At 51.5% G+C, this 25,320-nt stretch overlaps 1 protein-coding gene across 1 annotated transcript; it reads right to left on the bottom strand.

Moving 5' to 3' along the window:
• Positions 1–8,915: 8,915 nt before the first annotated feature.
• Positions 8,916–15,352, bottom strand: ZNF574 (zinc finger protein 574). Its single transcript, XM_044278429.1, has 2 exons — positions 15,275–15,352; positions 8,916–12,279 (listed from the first exon to the last, which is right to left on the bottom strand). The coding sequence occupies exon 2, from the start codon at positions 12,244–12,246 to the stop codon at positions 9,502–9,504; it is 2,745 nt and encodes a 914-aa protein (XP_044134364.1). The 5' UTR covers positions 12,247–12,279; positions 15,275–15,352; the 3' UTR covers positions 8,916–9,501.
• Between the last annotated feature and the right edge of the window lie 9,968 nt (positions 15,353–25,320).

Raw genomic sequence — 25,320 nt, 5'->3', positions numbered from 1 at the left:
GGGCCCCCGAAGCCATGGGGCCGAAGCTGTCGTCGGGCCCCCGAAGCCATGGGGCCGAAGCTGTCGTCGGGCCCCCGAAGCCATGGGGCCGAAGCTGTCGTCGGGCCCCCGAAGCCATGGGGCCGAAGCTGTCGTCGGGGGCCCGAATTTTTTTTTTAATTATTATTATTTTTTAATTATAACTATAAAAAGTGACCTGAATAAGGTGCAGGTGAAATTAAACCATGAGCCTGACCAATGTGGCAGGAGATACCGAAGATAAACTACGTGGCCTGAATAACATGCAAGGCGAAATATCGTTAGGAACGAGACTCCAATATGAGTTCAACTGCATGACCTAAAAAGACAAAGGGAAACGTGACAGAAAATGGAGATATTAACGGACATTAAGGCCTCATGCACACGACAGTATTTTTTCACGGTCCGCAAAAACGGGGTCCGTAGGTCCGTGACTGTTTTTTCGTCCGTGGGTCTTCCTTGATTTTTGGAGGATCCACGGACATAAAAAAAAAGTCGTTTTGGAGTCCGCCAGGCCGTGAGGAGCCAAACGGATCCGTCCTGAATTACAATGCAAGTCAATGGGGACGGATCCGTTTGAAGTTGACACAATATGGTGCCATTTCAAACGGATCCGTCCCCCATTGACTTTCAATGTAAAGTCTGGAGTCCCTTTTATACCATCGGATCAGAGTTTTCTCCAATCCGATGGTATATTTTAACTTGAAGCGTCCCCATCACCATGGGAACGCCTCTGTGTTAGAATATACTGTCGGAAATGAGTTTTCACGAAGTGAAAACGAAAAAGCTTTTATGCAGACGGATCTTCGGATCCGTCTGTATGAAAGTAACCTACGGCCACGGATCACGGACACGGATGCCAATCTTGTGTGCATCCGTGTTCTTTCACGGACCCATTGACTTGAATGGGTCCGTGAACCGTTGTCCGTCAAAAAAAAAATATAGGACAGGATACACGGATCATGGCCTCGGCTGCAAAACGGTGCATTTTCCGATTTTTCCACGGACCCATTGAAAGTCAATGGGTCCGCGAGGAAAAAAAAAAAACGGAAAACGGCACAACGGCCACGGATGCACACAACGGTCGTGTGCATGAGGCCTAACTAAAATTAATAACATAAGCTGGCAAGCAGGTAAAGATAAAAGTCATTCAAAAGCATAGCTGCCCAGGTGGACAGACAACCATTGTCCAGACCCCTGAAGCCATGGGGCCGAAGCAACCACCAGGGGCCCATGGGGCCGGGCAGCCGCCGTGATGCGAACCTTAGAATTAAGGACGGCTGGGGAAAAGATTGGGGCTTAACCCAACGGGTTTAGTAAGCAACCGGGACTCGATAACCTAGAAAGACAAAGACATGGGGTAAAGCTTCTTAATGAAATGAGGCTGAAATGAACCGCAAGTACTAATCTGTAAAATGAACAAAAGAAAACTTCTGAAAGGTGCGCCATGGAAAATAGTATCAGACGGCCGTATGACCTACCAATGTCGATGACAATTGTGAAATCCTCTAAGCCAAGAGCCACTCCAGCGAGCCCCTTATGGCGGGAGCCATGCGTGAGAGCCCCTTATGGCGGGACAAGTATCAGATGACCATGCAAACTACGAATGACGATACCAGTCGTGAGGTCCTATAAGCGAAGAGCCACTCGTGCGAGCCTCTTATGATTATTTTTAAATTTTTTAATAAACCACTTATGCAGCACCAGAATGCCTTGGGGACTCGCATAACCATGACCCCCTCCAACAGCAAACCTGGGACACTAACCAGCCTACAACCATGTCGTACCCTTAACAAACAAAACATGTAAAACGGGCATGGGGCCCCCGGAGACATGAGGCCGGATCAGTCATAGGGCCCCCGAAGCCAGAGGGATGACGTTGCGGTGACGATAAGTAATTAAAACGTAAGCCGGACCTGATGGCATATGAAGCGACTTGAATGATTGGATTGGCTAGAAGGTGGCCTAAGGAACATGACTGCCAACAGGCATTAAAAATATAGACATTAGTAATCTGAAGCACGTGCATACAGTACATAAAACATTAACCACCGCGAACCATAAACGTAAACATGAAATGCCTGGGGCATTGCAAGTTCACCAAGAGAAGTCTCTTATCGTGACAAACACACGAACAGCTTGTGAAAACATAGCATGAAACTTACTGGCCCACTGACCTCCGCTGAGGAGCTGTTTGGTAAACTGTGGCAGGAGACCAATCTGAGTGAATACGAACCAGAAGTAACAGGAGACCAGTCTGAGTGATTACGAACCAGAAGTAAAGGAGACCAGTCTGAGTGATTACGAACCAGAAGTAACAGGAGACCAGTCTGAGTGAATACGAACCAGAAGTAACAGGAGACCAGTCTGAGTGATCATGAACCAGAAGTAACAGGAGACCAGTCTGAGTGATTACGAACCAGGATTAAACAGAAAGTAGGCCTATGGAATGTAACAGACCACCGAGGAAGGGAACGTAAGCCTGGAAAGAACGCAGTTATGTTTGTCAGGAGAGAGGTACCGGGGCGGTGGGTGCAGACTGCCCCGGGGAGATTGAGCAAAACCATGATGTAGCAATAAACAGGAGAATGCAGCTTTGAGTGGGAGCAGAGTACAACACATGATGTAACAAAACAAATGGGTGAATGCAGCTTTGGATGTGAGTGGTACCTAAAAAACATGGTATAGGCGCAGCTCTGAGTACGGGTAGCGCATGAAAAGCATGGTATAAAGCAGACGTATAAATGCAAACTGAAAGTGAGCAGAGTATTGACGTGATGCGAAGGCAGACACGTGGACACAGCTCTAGTAGTGAAAGGAGTATAGGACAAGATGTGAAAAGCAGACATGCGGACGCAGCTTTGGATGTGAACGGAATATTAACTTGATGTGACCGCAGACATGGAAAGCGGCTTTGGTGAGTGGGGTATACGACCTGGTGTAGCAGAAGAAGTGTGAACACAACTTTGGGTATAAGCAGAGCATGAAATTTGGTATAAACGCAGCTCTGGTTGTGAGTGGAGCAAGGTGGGAACACCAGGGTGGTGCGTCCAGAGCATGAAAACGGAGTAACAGTAGCAGCTATAGCTGTAAGCCGAGTATACAACATGTAATAACAGGCATGTAATACGGATCCGGCTGTCGGCTGGGGACGGAATGAGATGTCACAGCCAACAGGTGAGCGCAGCTTGAATGTGAGACCAATCTGAGTGAATACGAACCAAGAGTAGGAAAGTGCAGTACAGTGAAGACGTGCGGATGCAGCATAAGACATTAAATAAAAGCCGAAAGTGTAAATGCCGCTCAGGATAACAGCAGAGCATGAAAGTATGAGATTGTGGAGAAGCTCTGCCTGTATAATGTTTATGTTTAACCACTTCAGCCCCGCTAGGTGAAACCCCCTTCATGACCAGAGCACTTTTTACACTTCGGCACTACACTCCTTTCACCGTTTATCGCTCGGTCATGCAACTTACCACCCAAATGAATTTTACCTCCTTTTCTTCTCACTAATGGAGCTTTCATTTGGTGGTATTTTATTGCTGCTGTCATTTTTACTTTTTTTGTTATTAATCAAAATGTAACGATTTTTTTGCAAAAAAATGACATTTTTCACTTTCAGCTGTAAAATTTTGCAAAAAAAACGACATCCATATATAAATTTTTCGCCAAATTTATTGTTCTACATGTCTTTGATAAAAAAAAAATGTTTGGGCAAAAAAAAAATGGTTTGGGTAAAAGTTATAGCATTTACAAACTATGGTACAAAAATGTGAATTTCCGCTTTTTGAAACAGCTCTGACTTTCTGAGCACCTGTCATGTTTCCTGAGGATCTACAATGCCCAAACAGTAGAAAACCCCCACAAATGACCCCATTTCGGAAAGTAGACACCCTAAGGTATTCACTGATGGGCATAGTGAGTTCATAGAACTTTTTATTTTTTGTCACAAGTTAGCGGAAAATGATGATGATTTTTATTTTTTTTATTTTTCTTACAAAGTCTCATATTCCACTAACTTGCGACAAAAAATAAAAAATTATAGGAACTCGCCATGCCCCTCACGGAATACCTTGGGGTGTCTTCTTTCCAAAATGGGGTCACTTGTGGCGTAGTTATACTGCCCTGGCAATTTAGGGGCCCAAATGTGTGAGAAGAACTTTGCAATCAAAATCTGTAAAAAATGGCCTGCAAAATCTGAAAGGTGCACTTTGGAATATGTGCCCCTTTGCCCACCTTGGCAGCAAAAAAGTGTGACACATCTGGTATCGCCGTACTCAGGAGAAGTTGGGGAATGTGTTTTGGGGTGTCATTTTACATATACCCATGCTGGATGAGAGAAATATCTTGGCAAAAGACAACTTTTCCCATTTTTTTATACAAAGTTGGCATTTGACCAAGATATTTTTCTCACCCAGCATGGGTATATGTAAAATGACACCCCAAAACACATTCCCCAACTTCTCCTGAGTACGGCGATACCAGATGTGTGACACTTTTTTGCAGCCAAGGTGGGCAAAGGGGCGCATATTCCAAAGTGCACCTTTCGGATTTCACAGGCCATTTTTTTACAGATTTTGATTGCAAGGTACTTCTCACACATTTGGGCCCCTAAATTGCCAGGGCAGTATAACTACCCCACAAGTGACCCCATTTTGGAAAGAAGACACCCCAAGGTATTCTGTGAGGGGCATGGCGAGTTCCTAGAATTTTTTTTTTTTTGTCGCAAGTTAGTGGAATATGAGACTTTGTAAGGAAAAAAGAAAAAAAAAGAAAAATCATCATTTTCCGCTAACTTGTGACAAAAAATAAAAAATTCTAGGAACTCGCCATGCCCCTCACGGAATACCTTGGGGTGTCTTCTTTCCAAAATGGGGTAACTTGTGGGGTAGTTATACTGCCCTGGCAATTTAGGGGCCCAAATGTGTAAGAAGTACCTTGCAATCAAAATCTGTAAAAAATGGCCTGTGAAATCCGAAAGGTGCACTTTGGAATATGCGCCCCTTTGCCCACCTAGGCTGCAGAAAAGTGTCACACATCTGGTATCGCCGTACTCAGGAGAAGTTGGGGAATGTGTTTTGGGGTGTCATTTTACATATACCCATGCTGGGTGAGAGAAATATCTTGGCAAAAGACAACTTTTCCTATTTTTTTATACAAAGTTGGCATTTGACCAAGATATTTCTCTCACCCAGCATGGGTATATGTAAAATGACACCCCAAAACACATTGCCCAACTTCTCCTGAGTACGGCGATACCACATGTGTGACACTTTTTTGCAGCCTAGATGCGCAAAGGGGCCCAAATTCCTTTTAGGAGGGCATTTTTAGACATTTGGATCCCAGACTTCTTCTCACACTTTCGGGCCCCTAAAAAGCCTGGGCAGTATAAATACCCCACATGTGACCCCACTTTGGAAAGAAGACACCCCAAGGACTACAATGGGGACGGGGGCTGAGCTCCGGCGCAGCACGGCGGTGCACGGAGAAAGCCGCCGGACTAAAAAGCCTGACATGCAGTAATTTTAGTCCGGCGGCCTTTCTCCGTGCTGCGTCGGAGCTCCGCCCCCGTCCCCATTATAGTCAATGGGGACGGAGCGGCGGTCCGCGGGCACGGCGAAATAGCCGCAGGACGGATCCGACATGGTGAACAGCCTGTCGGATCCGTCCTGCCGCAAGTGTGAAAGTACCCTAAGCAGCATCCTAGGGCCCAGAACGGATGCAGGTCAGTACACCTGATTACCAATTGTACTTACTGTTTGGCGCCTAAAGTAACAGAGACTAGCCTAGGCCTTGTAATAGCTAGTTAGATAGGGTTATAGCTTTGCTAGGCCTTACTGTACTGGACTGCAGCGCAGTAATTGACTTGCAGGCTCTGCTGCGTCTGCCACCGGTTAGGTGTGTCCTCTATAGCGGCACAGTACGACTTGTAGGCTCTGCTGTATGCGCCAACGAGATAGGCCTGTCCCTCGGACAGGGACGGTGACTGTGGGCCTGGGGTATTACTTATACTGTTTGTACTTGTGTTAATACGGTTTCCAAAGTAAAGTTTATTCTTGCATATAAAGCTGGTGTCAGTGTCGCTTTCCTTGTCTGTGACTTTGCTGTATCCTGGGGAGCCCATCCCGGTACACGGCTTACGAAAGTGAAATACATGAAGTCTAAGGATGGTGGTAGCGGGGGGGAGACACATGGCAAGGAACAGCTACAGCAAGAGGCCTAAACAATAAACGCTGCGTCCGATCTCCAAACATGACGTCACATGCAGCCGGGTAACTCTTTCTTTACAGCAAACCGGCTGAAGTAACTTTTCATACGAGACGAACGAAACAAAGTGAAACTTGTAAGATTTATAGGAACTAACTCCTATTACCAACAAACAAAATTGAAAAGAAAATGGAAGTATTTAGCCCCAACGAGCAAACCTGAGGGAGCAGATTCTGAGGCAAAGCCTCCCGTTCGCTAACAAAGTCGGTTCCGACCGGCCAGGAGAGACGGCCCCGGCCCAACCTACTTACGTAGGGAGCGAGTGCACCCGGGGAGCGAGTGCACCCGAGAACGCCCGCCGGGGAGCGAGTGCACCCGAGAACGCCCGCCGGGGAGCGAGTGCACCCGAGAACGCCCGCCGGGGAGCGAGTGCACCCGAGAACGCCCGCCGGGGAGCGAGTGCACCCGAGAACGCCCGCCGGGGAGTGAGGCTGTGCCTCGTATATGAAGAGCCTCCGCCCCTCCCACAAATGCAGGCTGACTAATCATCCTTACCAACATGTGATAATTCATAGTTTGTGAAACAATCTCTCTCCTAACAGGTCCGGTGTTCCGTGAAAAGTTGGTACCTGTAAAAAGTTGGTACCCTCGTCACTTCCGGTAGTGACGTAGAGGCATCGGAAGGCTCAGAAGGAGGTGTGTCACCGAGCTCGCCACCTCAGTGGCTGAAAAGGTGTGTTAGCGCCTGCGCAGAACTAACTATGGTACCAACATTTCACGGCAAGTGAATGTGAACACGCCGACGGGGGGTTAGATTTATGGCCCACGCGCATGCGCCGGGAGCCTAAGCAGAGAGGGTAGGCAAAAATTATGGACCAGTGCGCACGCGCGAGTTGGGTACCAAAATTTCACGGCCAGTGCAGGTTAGATTTATGGCCCATCGCGCATGCGCCGGAAGCCTCAGCAGAGTTGGGGTAGGCAAAAATTACGGGCGCTCGGAACACCAGCCTCTGTACTCACTATGAATGCAATGCGCGGCAGCGAGGTGGCCGGCCAGCGCGTGACTGACGTCACTTAGTAACGCTCCTCCCACTTCAGGAAGCAGGAGCGTTACTAAGTGACGTCAGTCACGCGCCGGCCGGCCACCTCGCTGCAGAGCATTGCATTCATAGTGAGTACAGAGGCCGGACCTGTTAGGAGAGAGATGGTTTCACCCACACACACACACTAGTAAAACCCTTTACATGCAAAAGGCAGTTATGTGCCCAGTTTAGGACACATGAGGGGGACCAGCATAAGATGCTATATGTCTTAAGCTGGCCCCCCTCATGGCCCTATGTGTCCTCCACACATCCCCTATAACAGCGCCCTCCACAGGTCCCCCATATAACGGCGTCCTCCACAGATCCCCCATATAACGGCGCCCTCCACAGATCCCCCATATAACGGCGCCCTCCACAGATCCCCCCTATAACGGCGCCCTCCACAGATCCCCCCTATAACGGCGCCCTCCACAGATCCCCCATATAACGGCGCCCTCCACAGATCCCCCATATAACGGCGCCCTCCACAGATCCCCCATATAACGGCACCCTCCACAGATCCCCCATATAACGGCACCCTCCACAGATCCCCCATATAACGGCACCCTCCACAGATCCCCCATATAACGGCACCCTCCACAGATCCCCCATATAACGGCACCCTCCACAGATCCCCCATATAACGGCACCCTCCACAGATCCCCCATATAACGGCACCCTCCACAGATCCCCCATATAACGGCACCCTCCACAGATCCCCCATATAACGGCACCCTCCACAGATCCCCCATATAACGGCACCCTCCACAGATCCCCCATATAACGGCACCCTCCACAGATCCCCCATATAACGGCACCCTCCACAGATCCCCCATATAACGGCACCCTCCACAGATCCCCCATATAACGGCACCCTCCACAGATCCCCCATATAACGGCACCCTCCACAGATCCCCCATATAACGGCACCCTCCACAGATCCCCCATATAACGGCACCCTCCACAGATCCCCCATATAACGGCACCCTCCACAGATCCCCCATATAACGGCACCCTCCACAGATCCCCCATATAACGGCACCCTCCACAGATCCCCCATATAACGGCACCCTCCACAGATCCCCCATATAACGGCACCCTCCACAGATCCCCCATATAACGGCACCCTCCACAGATCCCCCATATAACAGCACCCTCCACAGATCCCCCATATAACAGCACCCTCCACAGATCCCCCATATAACAGCACCCTCCACAGATCCCCCATATAACAGCATCATCCACAGATCCCCCATAACTATGTCATACCCAGCCGCGTCAGCAGCTCATATGGGAAAATCCAAGCAAATAGACCTCTAGCACAATTCCTTTAAAATATTGCATCGCATATCGTTATCGCAATTTTTAGGGCCCTAATCGCAATCGCACAAAATTCCCATATCGTGCAGCCCTAATATATACTTGTGAAATTAAACTAATATAAAGGGGAGTCCCTCTCATGCTCTGGAAACTCACTGAGGTGGGAGAGCGGCGCCACCTTTTTAATGCTGCAGGTTTCCTGTCCTGGAGGCAGAGCCATCTCTCTAAGGTGCTGTCGTGGGGTCAGGAAAATCCAATTACCGGTCAGTGTAATCATCATTTTCTCATCTGTACACCCCCTCTGAGCCGTCCAGTCTGTCAGATCTGAGATTTAACCCTCCTACATTGGACACACAGAAGCTTACCAGACCGGGCATGCATGTCCCAGGGATACACACCATCCTCCGTGGCCATGGAGATGCCCACATTCACACTGTATATTCCGAGTAATCCATATCCCCCTTCGGACATGCACTTTTGGGAAATGTCACATCCTATGCTGCTAAATTGGACTGTATACCCAAGAACATGTACACTAGGTTCATTACAGGGCGGTATCGGAGGAGACGAGCACAGCAGCGCCACTCTCGTACACAGGTTGTGTCTGATATTGCAGCTTAGCCCCAATCACAGGAGTGTGGCAGAGCTGCAGTATAAAGTATGCCCCTTACCTGCAGTGTGCCTGTGTACAGCACAGTGCCATCAATCTGAATATGGGGCAGGCTGTTGAGCGCAAGCTCTTCCACTGGTGTTAAGTTAGGGAAGACGTGACAACCATTTATAAATCTAGTCCTTTTATATTAAGCATTAATACCGTCCATAACATTAACATAACAGAAAAAATGCTGCTATATACAGAGAGTGGAGAGGAGCTCTAGATGGTCACATCTTCCACCTGTAAGTTACCCTCCAGGGCGGCCTGATAGATTTCGATGGTTTCCGCTAAGGGGAGCGGCTCCACGCTCTCAATGATGGCTATGGTCTGTCCCAGCTCTGTGCACATGATGGTTTGCTGCGGCTGAGCCAGGCTCCGATGAGTTTTTAGATGGCTCCGCAGATTAGATAGAGACTTGAACCTCTTGCCACAGTCCGTACACAAGTGCGGTCTCTCTCCCGCGTGGATGTGTCTGTGCTCTGCAAGATGCAGGGACTGGACAAATGACATGCCACAGTCCTGGCAGCGATGGGGCCTTTCCCTTGTGTGAATTCGGCGGTGCTCTCTCAAGTGGGCAGCTTGTCGAAACTTTTTGCCACAGTCCAAGCAGGGGAAAGGACGCTCCCCTGTGTGTATTCTAAGATGGAGCCGTAAACTGAAGGAAGCAGAAAAAGCTTTTCCACAATAGGTGCACCTATGAGGCCGGACCCCAGAGTGATACTTCTGGTGCCTCGCCGCACTGCTTTGGCTGGGGAAATATTTGCCGCATACAAGGCACTTAAAGGGGCGCTGGCCAGTGTGCAGGAGGAGATGAAGATATAGGCTACTTTCTGAATTCAGTATTTTATTACAGGTAGGACATATATGCTGACTCGAGCTTTTGCTGCGACACTGGTGTCGGGAGAGCAGCGACTCGTCCGTGAACACTGCTCCACAGTCCTTGCAGTGGATGAGGGCTTTACCCTGGTGCTCGAGCTGATGTAACTGCATTAACTTTTTCCGCAGGAACGTCTGATCACAGTCTGGACACTTGTAAGGGAGGACACCCGTGTGCTTGATCTGATGCAACGTCAGATTGGAAGCTCTGTTAAACTTTAGGCCGCAGACATTACAGGAGAACGGCCGAGAACCAGTGTGCAAGACTCGATGCTGCTGCAGATTGGAATTCTGTGTGAACCTGCGGCTGCACACCTCGCACTTATATGGCTTTTCTCCAGTGTGGGTGAGGTGGTGCCGTGTCAGATTGGTGTGGGTTCCAAAGGCCTTGCCACAAGCTGAACACTGGAAGGGGCGTTCGCCAGTGTGCGTGCGCATATGGTTCCGCAAGTGCACCTGTTTCTTAAAGTGTTTCCCGCACACGGTACATTTGTGCTTCCTCTCTGTAACATGGACGGCTCGTCTGTGTTGCACCATTTTCAGACGGGTGGAGAACTCCTTGCTGCACTGAGGGCACCTGAAGCTCTCAGGCTCACACTCTGGCGTGGTCTTTGGTTCTTCCGATGAAATGTGGGTAGCTAATCCATTTTCTTTGGATTGTACGTTCTCTGCATCGTCTCTGCTATTCTGTACATCCACAAGAGACACCTCTGGAACTGGTAACATCACTGCAGTCGGCACTGCCGGAATTTGTGCAAAATGTCCCAGACCTACAGGTTTCTCCCTGCCCAAGATGTTGGGCCTGTCTGGTCTAGGAACACGGGTGCCACTTTTACCAGCATGGGTCCTTCTGTGGTACAAGAACTTTGTCATATTACTAAACGTTTTTCCACAGTGGCAGCGATGTAAAGGATCCGCCGTGTGGCTTTTCCGATGCAAGACCAATGTGATTTCTGTGCCAAAGCCCACGCCACAATCCACGCACAGGAATAACGCCTCCCCCCGGTGCACTCGCATGTGCTGCTCCAGCGAGGCCTCTTTTTTAAATACCTTGTAGCAGTTTGGACACTGTAAGGTGCCTTCCACATGCACGCGACGGTGAGACTGCAGTCTGCTGGCAGAGGTGAAGAGACGGTCACAGTCCGGGCATGGGTATTCTTCATTCTGGTGCTCTTTGCGATGCCGCCGCAGTTCCTCACTAGTGCCACACTCCTTCTTGCACTCCTGACACTGGTACACCCTTTGTACTACCCCAAACCTCTCTCTAATCAGCTCCTCTCTTTCTTCTATCATCCAATCCTTGCGCAGCTTCTCTAGAATACCGGGGAATAGAGCAGCGTTATCGGTGCTTCCATACCGCGGAGATGCTGAACTTTCTTTTTCAGATTCCCTGAAGTGCCGACCTTGGTGCTCAAGAAATTCCTCGGGTGTGTTAAACACCTGGCTGCACTCTGAGCACTCGTACGAATGCACCTCTGGAAGTTGGATCACCTCTCCCTGTACAGGCAGCTTTTCAGATGACGCAGATGGGCACGTCCTTGGCACAGATTCTGCAGCATCTTCCGAAGAAGCCATTTCCACTCCCCAACCATTCAAAGCCCTTTCATCTACGAGAACATTTTGCACGCTGAGCACAGCTTGGAGACCGGATCCGGTCTGAAGGACGACACTTTGTTGAGGTTGGTGGTCTTGCTTCTCGTGTTTCTGGCGGTGAGAAAGCCACAGTTCAGGAGAAGTGAAGAGTTCTTTACATTCAGAGCACTGGTAATGTATCTGGCCGTTGGCTGATGATGGAGAAGCAGGAGCCTGGGGAAACTCCCGCATGTGCATCTCCTGGTGATGAAGCAGCTCGTCCGGGGTCAGCAGGACTTGTCCGTACTCTAAACACTGGTACTGGCTTTCATGGACTAAGCCTTGCAGCTCGCCCAATTGCAGGGAAACATCTTGGGAGACTGTCGCTTGGATCCCACCTCCAACATGGTTCTGCTGATGAAGCAATACATCTTCCAGGGCGTTGAATAGTAGACCACATTCTGAGCACATGTACTGGTGCTGGTAGACGACAGGAGCCTGGACGTCCTCCGCCATAACTGCAGAAAGCGTTTCCTTCTTGTACGATTGCTAGAGGGAGAAAAGGAGACATCAATGAACAGAAGGTAGATGGCTGACGAAACCCAGTGTGACCTCATCACATCCCTCCCGTCACCACTATATGAAGGTATGCCAACGATTAGGTGTGCGAGATTTCAGACAGACATCTCTAGTACCGAGATCCAGTGGCTTAATAAAACATGGCGTCAACATTGCCTCACTGTCCTCATTTTTACAAAACCTTTCCACGAATATGGCCGAAAACTGAAACCAAACAGTCCTGTCAGGCCGAACAGACGTGGAGAAGCTGGAGTGTGACCGTCCTGCTTGACATCTTCATTAAAGGGGTTATCTGGATGGCCTCTCCTCAGGACACCCCACCAACCATCTGCTGCTCCGGCCATTGTGTGCAGTGCCCGGGGCTGGTGACTGCAGCGCGGTCCGCTACACACAATAGATGGAGCTGTAGATGCCAAAGCTTCTGTAGAAGAGCTAATCGGGTGGGGGGGATGTTGGACTGGCAATCACACATTGAGGGGGGGGGGGGGGGCATGCCCATTCTGCTTTAGCTCGCTCCCAGGAATTGTCACAGCTTCTGACAGTAGAGCTAGCTGAAGGATGGCACTGAGCATGTGTGACCTCCTCAACGATGTTACTGAAGTGGACATAACGAACAGCAGGTGGCGCTATGCAAATAGATTTTACTGAATAACTCAGTGGCTGTACTAAAGATTTATTTAGAACAATTACAGAAGTGTTCAGGTCCAGGAGCCGGGGGAAAATGGAGAATGTTTTTTATGGGACAACCCAGTTGTTTTTGGAAACTGCCAACTAGCAGGGCAGGGCAGGGCAGGCCAGGGTAAACGTGATGCCATGTGGGGGGTTTACCACTTTTTTTTAAAATAAAGTTTATTAACCTAGAGCTATTATTTTAAGTCCCACTAGTTGACGGGGCTCTTATAATAAAGAACCGTGTGTACCAACGTCCGGCCAGCTATTAGGCTGTGTCTGCCGCGCAGTGATAGCAGGCCGAGGGGCCATTGTCAGAGACCGCCCTGTCCCGCTAACTGCCTAGATGCCGCAATGGCTATTGACTGCGGCATCAGAGGAGAACAGAGAAGGTTAGTGGGGGGCTGTGAAGTTCATTCTGCCTGGCCCTGCGACTGCTGCTCTTCCACACTGCCCCCCATCTGGTCGAGTACAGGGGGCAGCGTGCGGCCATCAGACATCTCCACCGGCCCTGCGGCTGCTGCTCTTCCACACTGCCCCCCATCTGGTCGAGTACAGGGGGCAGTGTGCGGCCGTCAGACATCTCCACCGGCCCCGCGGCTGCTGCTCTTCCACACTGCCCCCCATCTGGTCGAGTACAGGGGGCAGTGTGCGGCCGTCAGACATCTCCACCGGCCCCGCGGCTGCTGCTCTTCCACACTGCCCCCCATCTGGTCGAGTACAGGGGGCAGCGTGCGGCCGTCAGACATCTCCACCGGCCCCGCGGCTGCTGCTCTTCCACACTGCCCCCCATCTGGTCGAGTACAGGGGGCAGCGTGCGGCCGTCAGACATCTCCACTGGCCCTGCGGCTGCTGCTCTTCCACACTGCCCCCCATCTGGTCGAGTACAGGGGGCAGCGTGCGGCCATCAGACATCTCCACCGGCCCTGCGGCTGCTGCTCTTCCACACTGCCCCCCATCTGGTCGAGTACAGGGGGCAGCGTGCGGCCGTCAGACATCTCCACCGGCCCTGCGGCTGCTGCTCTTCCACACTGCCCCCCATCTGGTCTAGTACAGGGGGCAGCGTGCGGCCATCAGACATCTCCACCGGCCCTGCGGCTGCTGCTCTTCCACACTGCCCCCCATCTGGTCGAGTACAGGGGGCAGCGTGCGGCCATCAGACATCTCCACCGACCCCGCGGCTGCTCTTCCACACTGCCCCCCATCTGGTCGAGTACAGGGGGCAGCGTGCGGCCATCAGACATCTCCACCGGCCCTGCGGCTGCTCTTCCACACTGCCCCCCATCTGGTCGAGTACAGGGGGCAGCGTGCGGCCGTCAGTCATCTCCTCCGGCCCCGCGGCTGCTGCTCTTCCACACTGCCCCCCATCTGGTCGAGTACAGGGGGCAGCGTGCGGCCATCAGACATCTCCTCCGGCCCTGCGGCTGCTGCTCTTCCACACTGCCCCCCATCTGGTCGAGTACAGGGGGCAGCGTGTGGCCGTCAGACATCTCCACCGGCCCCGTGGCTGCTGCTCGTCCACACTGCCCCCCATCTGGTCGAGTACAGGGGGCAGCGTGTGGCCGTCAGACATCTCCACCGGCCCCGCGGCTGCTGCTCTTCCACACTGCCCCCCATCTGGTCGAGTACAGGGGGCAGCGTGCGGCCGTCAGACATCTCCACCGGACCTGCGGCTGCTCTTCCACACTGCCCCCGACCTTTGCCGTCCACCAGACACTACGTCCGAGCAGAGGACGCCAGGCGGGCACACGGGTAAACCACTCTACGGGCATCACGTCTCATTTACCATTACATGGCACAGAAAGTGGACGACCCCTTTAAGTGTCAGTCTACAGCGGCGGTCTGCATCTCTCCAGTAGTTAGAAGTATAACCCCCACCATGTGCAGCACTCCCTACATGATGGGAGTCCACTTTGCGGTATGTACCGCTCTCACTGTCCGGGTCTCCACTGTGGAGAATGGGAGTTGTAGTTCCTCAGCAGAGGGCACAGCAGACTGACAGGACAAGGGAACAGGGAACCAACCAATCAGGTGGCGGCTCTTATCTGTCAGATGAGCTATGAAAGATACAAGCTGGAATCGGATTGGTTGCTATGGGCAACAGCTCCATCTCTCCTCACAGCAGTGAAGATAACTCTCCTCCCCTCTGTAGACACTCGGCCCCGGGTGACGGCCTGAAGGCCCCGGGCTGCCCCGTTCCTGCCTGCCCTGGGGCACTCTTCCTCCACGGCCTCACAGAGCAGCCTCCCAGCTCCCGTCCCCTTCTCGCCATACCAAAACCCATCCCGGCACTTACACACTGAGGACCGACGTCCCCTCCTCCTCAGCAGCCGTCTCTCCGGGCACCTCCCAGCATCCTGTCATCTGATTGGCTGCAGCCCGTCGTCCTATAGGAATGCGGCGCCGCGGCATCGGGAATAGAGGCCTTGCAGAATGACGTCGATTGAGATCAGAACGAGGTTGAACAATCCCAGAGTGCCTTGCGGTGAACCGTAGTTTTTTTTCAGCGGCCAAAGTGACTGGAGTAGTTTTGGGTTAAATGAGTGCAGAAGCCGTAAAGTGAGACCCTTTGTCGTAAGTGGAATAGGAACCTTGTCTGTGGTGAAAGGTTATGGACATTAGGTTTCAGGGGCTGATGGTGAATTCCACCTGGTGGCCGCTTTGTCGGGTGGAAGGACGGCTCCCGCCAGGACGGTCGCCTTGTTATCGGTACTTCCAATGGTCGGGCGATCAGCTGGTTCCACCGCAGCTCCGCGGGGGCGTGACTTCTGCGCCATCATCGTTCAGGAGCCATAATTCACAGGAATCCTCTGCGTTACTTCATGCTCCGTGCTCCCCAGGAGCACAACCCCCAACATCTGCAGCTGAGAGCACAGACATCAATCCCAATCCGCCCAGTGCCCCTCTACAGTCCAATCCTGCCCAGCCCCCTTAGTGCCCCCACAGTAGTTATACCCCTTACTGCCCCCACATAGTAGCTATACCCCTTACTGCCCCCCCCACAGTAGTGATACCCCTTACTGCCCCCACATAGTAGCTATACCCCTTACTGCCCCCCCCCACAGTAGTTATACCCCTTACTGCCCCACACAGTAGTTATACCCCCCTTACTGCCCCCACATAGTAGCTATACCCCTTACTGCCCCCCACACAGTAGTGATACCCCTTACTGCCCCCCACACAGTAGTGATACCCCTTACTGCCCCCCACACAGTAGTGATACCCCTTACTGCCCCCACACAGTAGTGATACCCCTTACTGCCCCCACAGTAGTTATACCCCTTACTGCCCCCACAGTAGTTATACCCCTTACTGCCCCCCACAGTAGTTATACCCCCTTACTCCATGCCCCACACAGTAGTTATACCCCTTACTGCCCCCCACACAGTAGTTATACCCCTTACTGCCCCCACATAGTAGGTATACCCCCTGAGTGCCCCCCACAGTAGTTATACCCCTTACTGCCCCACACAGTAGTTATACCCCTTACTGCCCCCCCCCCACAGTAGTTACACCCCCTTACTGCCCCCCACAGTAGTTATACCCCCTTACTGCCCCCCCACAGTAGTTATACCCCTTACTGCCCCCCACAGTAGTTATACCCCTTACTGCCCCCCCACAGTAGTTATACCCCTTACTGCCCCCCACAGTAGTTATACCCCTTACTGCCCCCCCACAGTAGTTATACCCCTTACTGCCCCCCCCCACAGTAGTTATACCCCTTACTGCCCCCCACAGTAGTTACACCCCCTTACTGCCCCCCACAGTAGTTATACCCCCTTACTGCCCCCCCACAGTAGTTATACCCTTACTGCCCCCCCCACAGTAGTTATACCCCTTACTGCCCCCCCCCCCACAGTAGTTATACCCCCTTACTGCCCCCCCCACAGTAGTTATACCCCTTACTGCCCCCCCCACAGTAGTTATACCCCTTACTGCCCCCACAGTAGTTATACCCCTTACTGCCCCCACAGTAGTTATACCCCTTACTGCCCCCCCACAGTAGTTATACCCCTTACTGCCCCCACAGTAGTTATACCCCCTTACTGCCCCCCCACAGTAGTTATACCCCCTTACTGCCCCCCTACAGTAGTTATACCCCTTACTGCCCCCACAGTAGTTATACCCCTTACTGCCCCCCACAGAAGTTATACCCCTTACTGCCCCCCCACAGTAGTTATACCCCCTTACTGCCCCCCCCCACAGTAGTTATACCCCTTACTGCCCCCCACAGTAGTTATACCCCTTACTGCCCCCACACAGTAGTTATACCCCTTACTGCCCCACCCACAGTAGTTATACCCCTTACTGCCCCCCCACAGAAGTTATACCCCCTTACTGCCCCCACACAGTAGTTATACCCCTTACTGCCCCCCCACAGTAGTTATACCCCTTACTGCCCCCCCACAGAAGTTATACCCCCTTACTGCCCCCCCACAGAAGTTATACCCCCTTACTGCCCCCACACAGTAGTTATACCCCTTACTGCCCCCCCACAGTAGTTATACCCCTTACTGCCCCCCCCACAGTAGTTATACCCCCTTACTGCCCCCCCACAGTAGTTATACCCCCTTACTGCCCCCACAGTAGTTATACCCCTTACTGCCCCCCCCCACAGAAGTTATACCCCTTACTGCCCCCCACAGTAGTTATACCCCTTACTGCCCCCCACAGAAGTTATACCCATTACTGCCCCCCACAGAAGTTATACCCCTTACTGCCCCCCACAGTAGTTATACCCCCTTACTGCCCCCACATAGTAGTTATACACCTTACTGCCCCCCCACAGTAGTTATACCCCTTACTGCCCCCCCCCACAGTAGTTATACCCCTTACTGCCCCCCCCCCCACAGTAGTTACACCCCCTTACTGCCCCCACAGTAGTTATACCCCTTACTGCCCCCCCCCCCACAGTAGTTATACCCCTTACTGCCCCCCCCCCACAGTAGTTATACCCCTTACTGCCCCCCCCACAGAAGTTATGCCCCTTACTGCCCCCCCACAGAAGTTATACCCCTTACTGCCCCCCCACAGTAGTTATACCCCCTTAGTGCCCACACACAGTAGTTATACCCCTTACTGCCCCCCCCCCCACAGTAGTTATACCCCTTTCTGCCCCCCCACAGTAGTTATACCCCTTACTGCCCCCTCCCCACAGAAGTTATACCCCTTACTGCCCCCCCACAGTAGTTATACCCCTTACTGCCCCCCCACAGTAGTTATACCCCTTACTGCCCCCACACAGTAGTTATACCCCCTTACTGCCCCCCCACAGTAGTTATACCCCTTACTGCCCCCCCACAGTAGTTATACCCCTTACTGCCCCCACACAGTAGTTATACCCCTTACTGCCCCCACAGTAGTTATACCCCCTAACTGCCCTCCCACAGTAGTTATACCCCCTTACTCCATGCCCCCCACAGTAGTTATACCCCCTTACTGTCCCCACACAGTAGTTATACCCCTTACTGCCCCACACAGTAGTTATACCCCTTACTGCCCCACAGTAGTTATACCCCCTAACAGCCCCCCACAGTAGTTATACCCCCTTATTGCCCCCACACAGTAGTTATACCCCTTACTGCCCCCACATAGTAGTTATACCCCCTTACTGCCCCCCACAGTAGTTATACCCCTTACTGCCCCCCCACAGTAGTTATACCCCTTAGTGCCCCCACAGTAGTTATACCCCCTTACTGCCCCCACACAGTAGTTATACCCATTACTGCCCCCACAGTAGTTATACCCCCTTAGTGCCCCCACACAGTAGTTATACCCCTTACTGCCCCCACACAGTAGTTATACCCCTTACTGCCCCCACAGTAGTTATACCCCCTTACTGCCCCCACACAGTAGTTATACCCCTTACTGCCCCCCCCTACAGTAGTTATACCCCCTTACTGCCCCCACACAGTAGTTATACCCCCTTACTGCCCCCACAGTAGTTATACCCCCTTACTGCCCCCACACAGTAGTTATACCCCCTTACTGCCCCCACAGTAGTTATACCCCCTTACTGCCCCCACACAGTAGTTATACCCCCTTACTGCCCCCACAGTAGTTATACCCCCTTACTGCCCCCACACAGTAGTTATACCCCCTTACTGCCCCCACACAGTAGTTATACCCCTTACTGCCCCCCCACAGTAGTTATACCCCTTACTGCCCCCACACAGTAGTTATACCCCTTACTGCCCCCACAGTAGTTATACCCCCTTAGTGCCCCCACACAGTAGTTATAGCCCTTACTGCCCCCACACAGTATTTATACCCCCTTACTGCCCCCACACAGTAGTTTTCCCCTTACTGCCCCCACAGTAGTTATACCCCCTTACTACCCCCACACAGTAGTTATACCCCCTTACTGCCCCCCACAGTAGTTATACCTCTTACTGCCCCCACAAGTAGTTATACCCCTTACTGCCCCCACAGTAGTTATACCTCCTTAGTGCCCCCCCCCCCACAGTAGTTATACCCCCTTAGTGCCCCCACACAGTAGTTATACCCCCTTAGTGTCCCCCACACAGTAGTTATACCCCTTACTGCCCCCCACAGTAGTTATACCCCCTTAATGCCCCCACACAGTAGTTATACCCCCTTACTGCCCCCACACAGTAGTTATACCCCTTACTGCCCCCCACAGTAGTTATACCCCTTACTGCCCCCCACACAGTAGTTATACCCCCTTGCTGCCCCCACACAGTAGTTATACCCCCTTACTGCCCCCACAGTAGTTATACCTCCTTAGTGCCCCCCCACAGTAGTTATACCCCCTTACTGCCCCCACAGTAGTTATACCTCCTTAGTGCCCCCCACAGTAGTTATACCCCCTTACTGCCCCCACCCCACACAGTAGTTATACCCTTTACTGCCCCCACACAGTAATTATACCCCCTTAGTGCCCCCACACATTAGTTATACCCCTTAATGCCCCCACATAGTAGTTATACCCCCTTACTGCCCCCACACAGTAGTTATACCTCTTACTGCCCCCACACAGTAGTTATACCCCTTACTGCCCCCACACAGTAGTTATACCCCTTACTGCCCCCACATAGTAGATATACCCCCTAACTGCCCCCCACAGTAGTTATACCCCTCAGTGCCCCCACACAGTAGTTATACCCCCTTACTGCCCCCACAGTAGTTATACTCCCTTAGTGCCCCCACAGTAGTTATGCCCCTTACTGCCCCCACATAGTACTTATACCCCCTTACTGCCCCTACACATTAGTTATAACCCCTTACTGCCCCACACAGTAGTTATACCCCCTTAGTGCCCCCACACAGTAGTTATACCCCCTTAGTGCCCCCACACAGTAGTTATACACCCTTAGTGCCCCCACACAGTAGTTATACCCCCTTAGTGCCCCCACACAGTAGTTATACCCCCTTAGTGCCCCCACACAGTAGTTATACCCCTTTAGTGCCCCCACACAGTAGTTATGCCCCTCCTTACAGTAGTGCCTGTACTGTTAATAAAATGAAAAAAAATAAAAAAACAGTTACTCACCTCACCCCATTCTCCTGGTGATTGGAGGCATCGTGCTCTCCCCAGCAGGGACAATGGATGCGGTGACCTCATTGTGCCTGCTAGTCTGTGTTGGAAAAGCGCACAGGCTGATTCCCCGGTCTATGCGCTCCTCCTGCACAGCCCAGCAGGCACAATGAGGTCACCGCATCCATCGGTTCTGCTGCGGAGAGTGCAGGCTGGTGAATGGCGGAGTAGGGAAGTGACGCCTCCCTGTTTCACCATTGCATTGAACTGTTTTTGCATCCTCAGAACACAGATCCAGTTGAAATTTGGACATACCTCAGCCGTCCTGGGATCATGGGACATCCACTGAAATCTGGGACTAACCCACCATATCCGGGGAGGTTTGGGTAAGTGTTGTACTCACCTACCTCTGGGAGCCCCATACAGATTGAATGGTTTGATCATGATAAACTGCTGACACCACTGGGCAGGGAATGGGGAGAGCAGGATAGATATACCTTTTGTGGAGCTTTCCTTATCAGGAGCAGTGTGAATATGAAGTTTTATTCTGCCAGATCCTGCTTCTGCAAGTGTTCAGGAGGCAGAGTTTTACAGCCCCTCCCCTGTGTTCTGAGTGACAGCTGTAACATCCAACCAGGAGACCAGTACAGCTGTCACTCAGAGGGGAAGGGCTGAGCAGCAGCTCCATACAGAAAGCAGTTCACAGTGAAGCTCCGCCTCCTGGACACTTGCAGAAGCAGGATCTGGCAGAATAAAACGTCATATTCTCACTGCTTCAATGAGAAAATCTCCACAAAAGCTATGTTCTTCCTGCTCTCCCCATCCCCTGCCTAGTGCTGTCAGCAGTTTTATCACAGTCAAATCTGCTGGCGGATGCCCTGGTTCCTCCTAGTTCTATCTATTGAGATCTCAGGTACAAGTCTGTGACCCCCCCGGGGAGGCAGTGTGACTGTCGCTCCTCTCTTCTGGTTCAGAGACTGTGCGCTTGTATGGACAGGACTAGCACAAGGGGCCACAAACAGTTGGGGCGGCACCTATGGTGGGTCTGAGGGGGCATGGTGTCATTACTGCCCCTGCCACTTTAAGTGCAGCCAGTGCCACAGACATACCAGCTAGAAGGGGGCTGAGTAATGGGGCGCCAGTCATGTACCGCCAGTCAGTGCGCTGCATACATGCCGTACTTACAACCAGAAAGTGATAGAAGATGGATAGGTAGCGGGGGAGGGGGCAGTGCTGGAGCAGAGGTGTAACTAGTGGCGGCTGAGAATTCGGGGGGTAGTGCTGCAGACGAGCAGAGAATTAGATGATTTCCCGCTACTCCCTCTGATGACGCCCGCAGCATCACAGCTGTGTGCAGGGCAGAAGTCAGCAGACGAGTGCGGGCACATAACCTGCGGGCGCTCACATGCCCCCTACATACCAGAACTATGAGGAAATGGATAAGTCAGCCGGTTGTTATAATCCCCTGCGGCCCTCCGACTGCGGTCAGCCTACAACTCTCAGCATGCCCAGACATCCAGTGCTAGCAGAGGACTGGAGTTCACGTGAATGGGGGTTTCTGAGACCCAGTGAGCCCCGGAAGCCCACCTTCATTATTCCCATCCTGCCTTTAGAAGGTATGTCATATACCAGGCATGGCCAACCTGAGGCTCTCCAGCTGTTGTAAAACTACAACTCCCACCATGCCCTGCTGTAGGCTGATAGCTGAAGGTAGCCTGGGCATGCTGGGAGCTGTAGTTTTGCAACAGCTGGAGAGCCTCAGGTTGGCCATCCCTGTAATATACAGTTTGGGAACCCTTCAGAAGGTTCTAGATTTCTACACGTCAGATTCCTAAAAGTAGATAAAGAACCTAATCCAGGAAATGAGCAGAATGATCCGATATCCCGTTTGTGAGCGGTAAAAGTATGTGAACCTTTAGGATCGGCAGATCATTTAGAGGTGAAGTTAGAGTTTTACATCAGTGGGATGACAATCGGGTGTAAAAGGCAAACCTTTTTTATGGAAAGAACAGGGATCTATCACAGTCTGATCTTCACTGGATATGTTTGCGAAAGTGTATCATGGCAAGAACAAAGGAGATTTCTGAGGACTGAGAGACGGGGAAGCAGCTCTCATTGTGTGAGCACTGTTTGTGTAAAGGAAGTCAAATGATCTGGACTGACATTCTGCTGTTTGGCCACAAGATGCCGCTGTTTCCTAAGCACAGCAACTGTCACGATCAGGGTGGGGGGGAAACTCCACACTGAACACAGGAGGGAAGGGAAACAGTAACTGGGCCTAGAAACTAGGGAAGAAAACCTAGACAACCCTAATCCGGGCCCTGACTACCTATCAATATGAATAGACCCTGAAGGTAGGAATATTCATAAGCAGGATACCTAGGCCCTGATTTCCCTATAAGGCCCTGGAATAAGTATAGGACCAGAGACAACCCATTCCTCCCCAGATGGACGAATGGAAGTCTCTGTCTCAGGCCCAGATACAACAGCAGGGAATATAACAAACACAACACTTAACTTCTGTAGAGAAGGACGAGCGGGAACACAAGAGAGGACTTCACACCAGCTCAGCCAAACCAAAATTAAGCTATCAACCGCATAGTCAGAAGGGTGGGGGCAGACTATAAAGGGTAGAAGTGATGACCACTGAGCAGCAGCTAGGAAAAGGGAACTGGTCATTAACCCTATCAACACTGAATCCAGAGAAATCAAGGAGGCTGTTAGATTCCTGCACGCTCAGCCAATCTCCTTGATTTCCTGACATCAGTCACCTAAGGAACCGTGACAGCAACAGACTGCATTTCATGTCAGGGGGTGAAGTTACAAGCCTGAAAAGGAAGTGAAGGATCCTCCATCTTAGAGTGAAGCTGAGAGAGACACTGAGGACCTATGTGAGGAGAGACTCCACCGACATCCAGTTGTGGGAGCATCCTTCAGTGACCAGAGCTGCAGCCAAGGGGAACTGATCGTGTTCAAGACCCTGACCCGGAAGGAGGATTGCTGCCAGGAACGCTGCTGAGAGCTGAGGAGCAAAGCTTTTGTTAGATTCACAGTCACCAGCGGGTGCAGAGCAGATGTGGGTCGGTAAGACTGATCGTGCACGCACCTCATTACAGTCTTGGCGCCTAGAATCGTAGAGACTGAGACCAGGCCTGTAGTTAGTTAGATAGGGTATCTGTTTGTGTCAGGCCACAAGGATTGTTAACTGTTCATTACAAGGACCTCACAGTTAAAGTTACAGTTCACACCGGAGAGCTGATAAGCTGCACCACAAACTCAAGCCAGGCTGGCGTTTACTCAGAAGAAACACATGCTACAAGACCAGTTATTGGAGGGGAAATACTATAGAGCAGGCATGCTCAACCTGCGGCCCTCCAACTACAACTCCCAGCATGCCCGAACAGCCTACAGCTATCAGTCTACAGCAGGGCATTGTGGGAGTTGTAGTTTTACAACAGCTGGAGGGCCGCAGGTTGAGCATACCTGCTATAGAGTATAATAAGATTGTAAGCTGTTGTGTTGCACCGCGCCACGCACCCAAACAGTTGTTCCTGATTTCAGGGTTACAGGTAAGGAATGGCTGTTTTGTTTGAGCCCGCCAGTAGGTACATTACCACTCTTACCACCAGCATCCACCAGAGGGCGCTGCGCTGTACATCACAAGGGTCTCTGTATGTACATTTATTTGTGTGTTACCAGCATCTGTGGTCGCGCTCATTACCACGTTTAAGTAAAATACGGTTTTGGCAAAACTGGTGTTGGAGTTGCTTTCCTCGTTCGTGACTTTGCTGTATCCTGGGGAGCCCACCCCATTACACGGCTTACGAGACCTCGGAAGAACAGTTGTTGATGCTCATTAGGCTGGAAAAAACTATAAAACCATCTCTAAAGGGTTTGGACGCCACCAATCCACAGTGAGACTGTGTACAAATGGAGGAAATTCAAGACCTTTATTACCCTCTCCAGAAGTGGTCGACCTACAAAGATCCCACCACGAGCAAGGTGTGTAATAACCTGCGAGGTCACAAAGGTGTCCAAGGTAACCTCTAAGCAGCTAAAGGCCTTTCTCACACTAGCTAATGTTAAAGGGGTATTCCCATCCTGGACATTGGGGGCATATCGCTAGGATACGCAACAATGTCTGATAGGTGCGGGTCCCATTGAAATGAACTGGAAGTGCACTGCAGGAGCATGGTCACCACTGCACTCACTTCAGTGCCGCTTACTGGAATAGCCGAGCCAGTACTCAGCTATTTTCAGCAGTCACATAGGAATGAATGGAGCTCCATTGTGGGCTCCGTTTAAAGTATAGGTGCCCCCAATATGGGACGACCCCTTTAATGTTCATGAGTCCTAGTCTCCAAAAGAACATTGCTGCTCATCTGCAGTTTCTAAAGATCACCTGGAGAAGCCAGAAGACAACTTGGACAATGTTCTGTGGACGGATGAGACCAAAATAGAACTTTCTGGTGTGAGGAGCGTTCTGTTTGGAGAAAGGAAAACCCTGCATCCAACATAAGGACCTCATCCCATCTGTGACACAAGGTGTTGGTAGAATCATGGTTCAGGCCTGTTCTGCTGCATCTGGGCCCGGGCGGCTTGACATCACTGATGGGACAATGAATTCTGAATTATACCAGGAAAATGTCAGGACATCTGTCAGTGAGCTGAATCTAAGGAGAACATGGGTCATGCAGGAAGACAACGACCTGAAGCACACAAGTCCTGTCCTTCTACCAAACAATGGTTAAAGAAGAAGAAAGGGAAAGTTATGGAATGTCTGAGTCACAGTCCGGACCTTAATCCAATAGAAATGATGTGGAAGGACCTGAAGTGAGCAGTTC

The sequence above is a fragment of the Bufo gargarizans genome, chromosome 2 (genome assembly GCF_014858855.1).
Source record: "Bufo gargarizans isolate SCDJY-AF-19 chromosome 2, ASM1485885v1, whole genome shotgun sequence".
Classification (NCBI taxonomy): domain Eukaryota; kingdom Metazoa; phylum Chordata; class Amphibia; order Anura; family Bufonidae; genus Bufo; species Bufo gargarizans.
The sequence above is the reverse complement of the archived record's forward strand: the minus strand, read 5'-3'. Positions and strand labels throughout refer to the sequence as shown.

Excerpts from the sequence above, each read along its gene's own strand:
- ZNF574 (XM_044278429.1), bottom strand. The coding sequence starts at position 12,246 with ATGGCGGAGGACGTCCAGGCTCCTGTCGTCTACCAGCACCAGTACATG.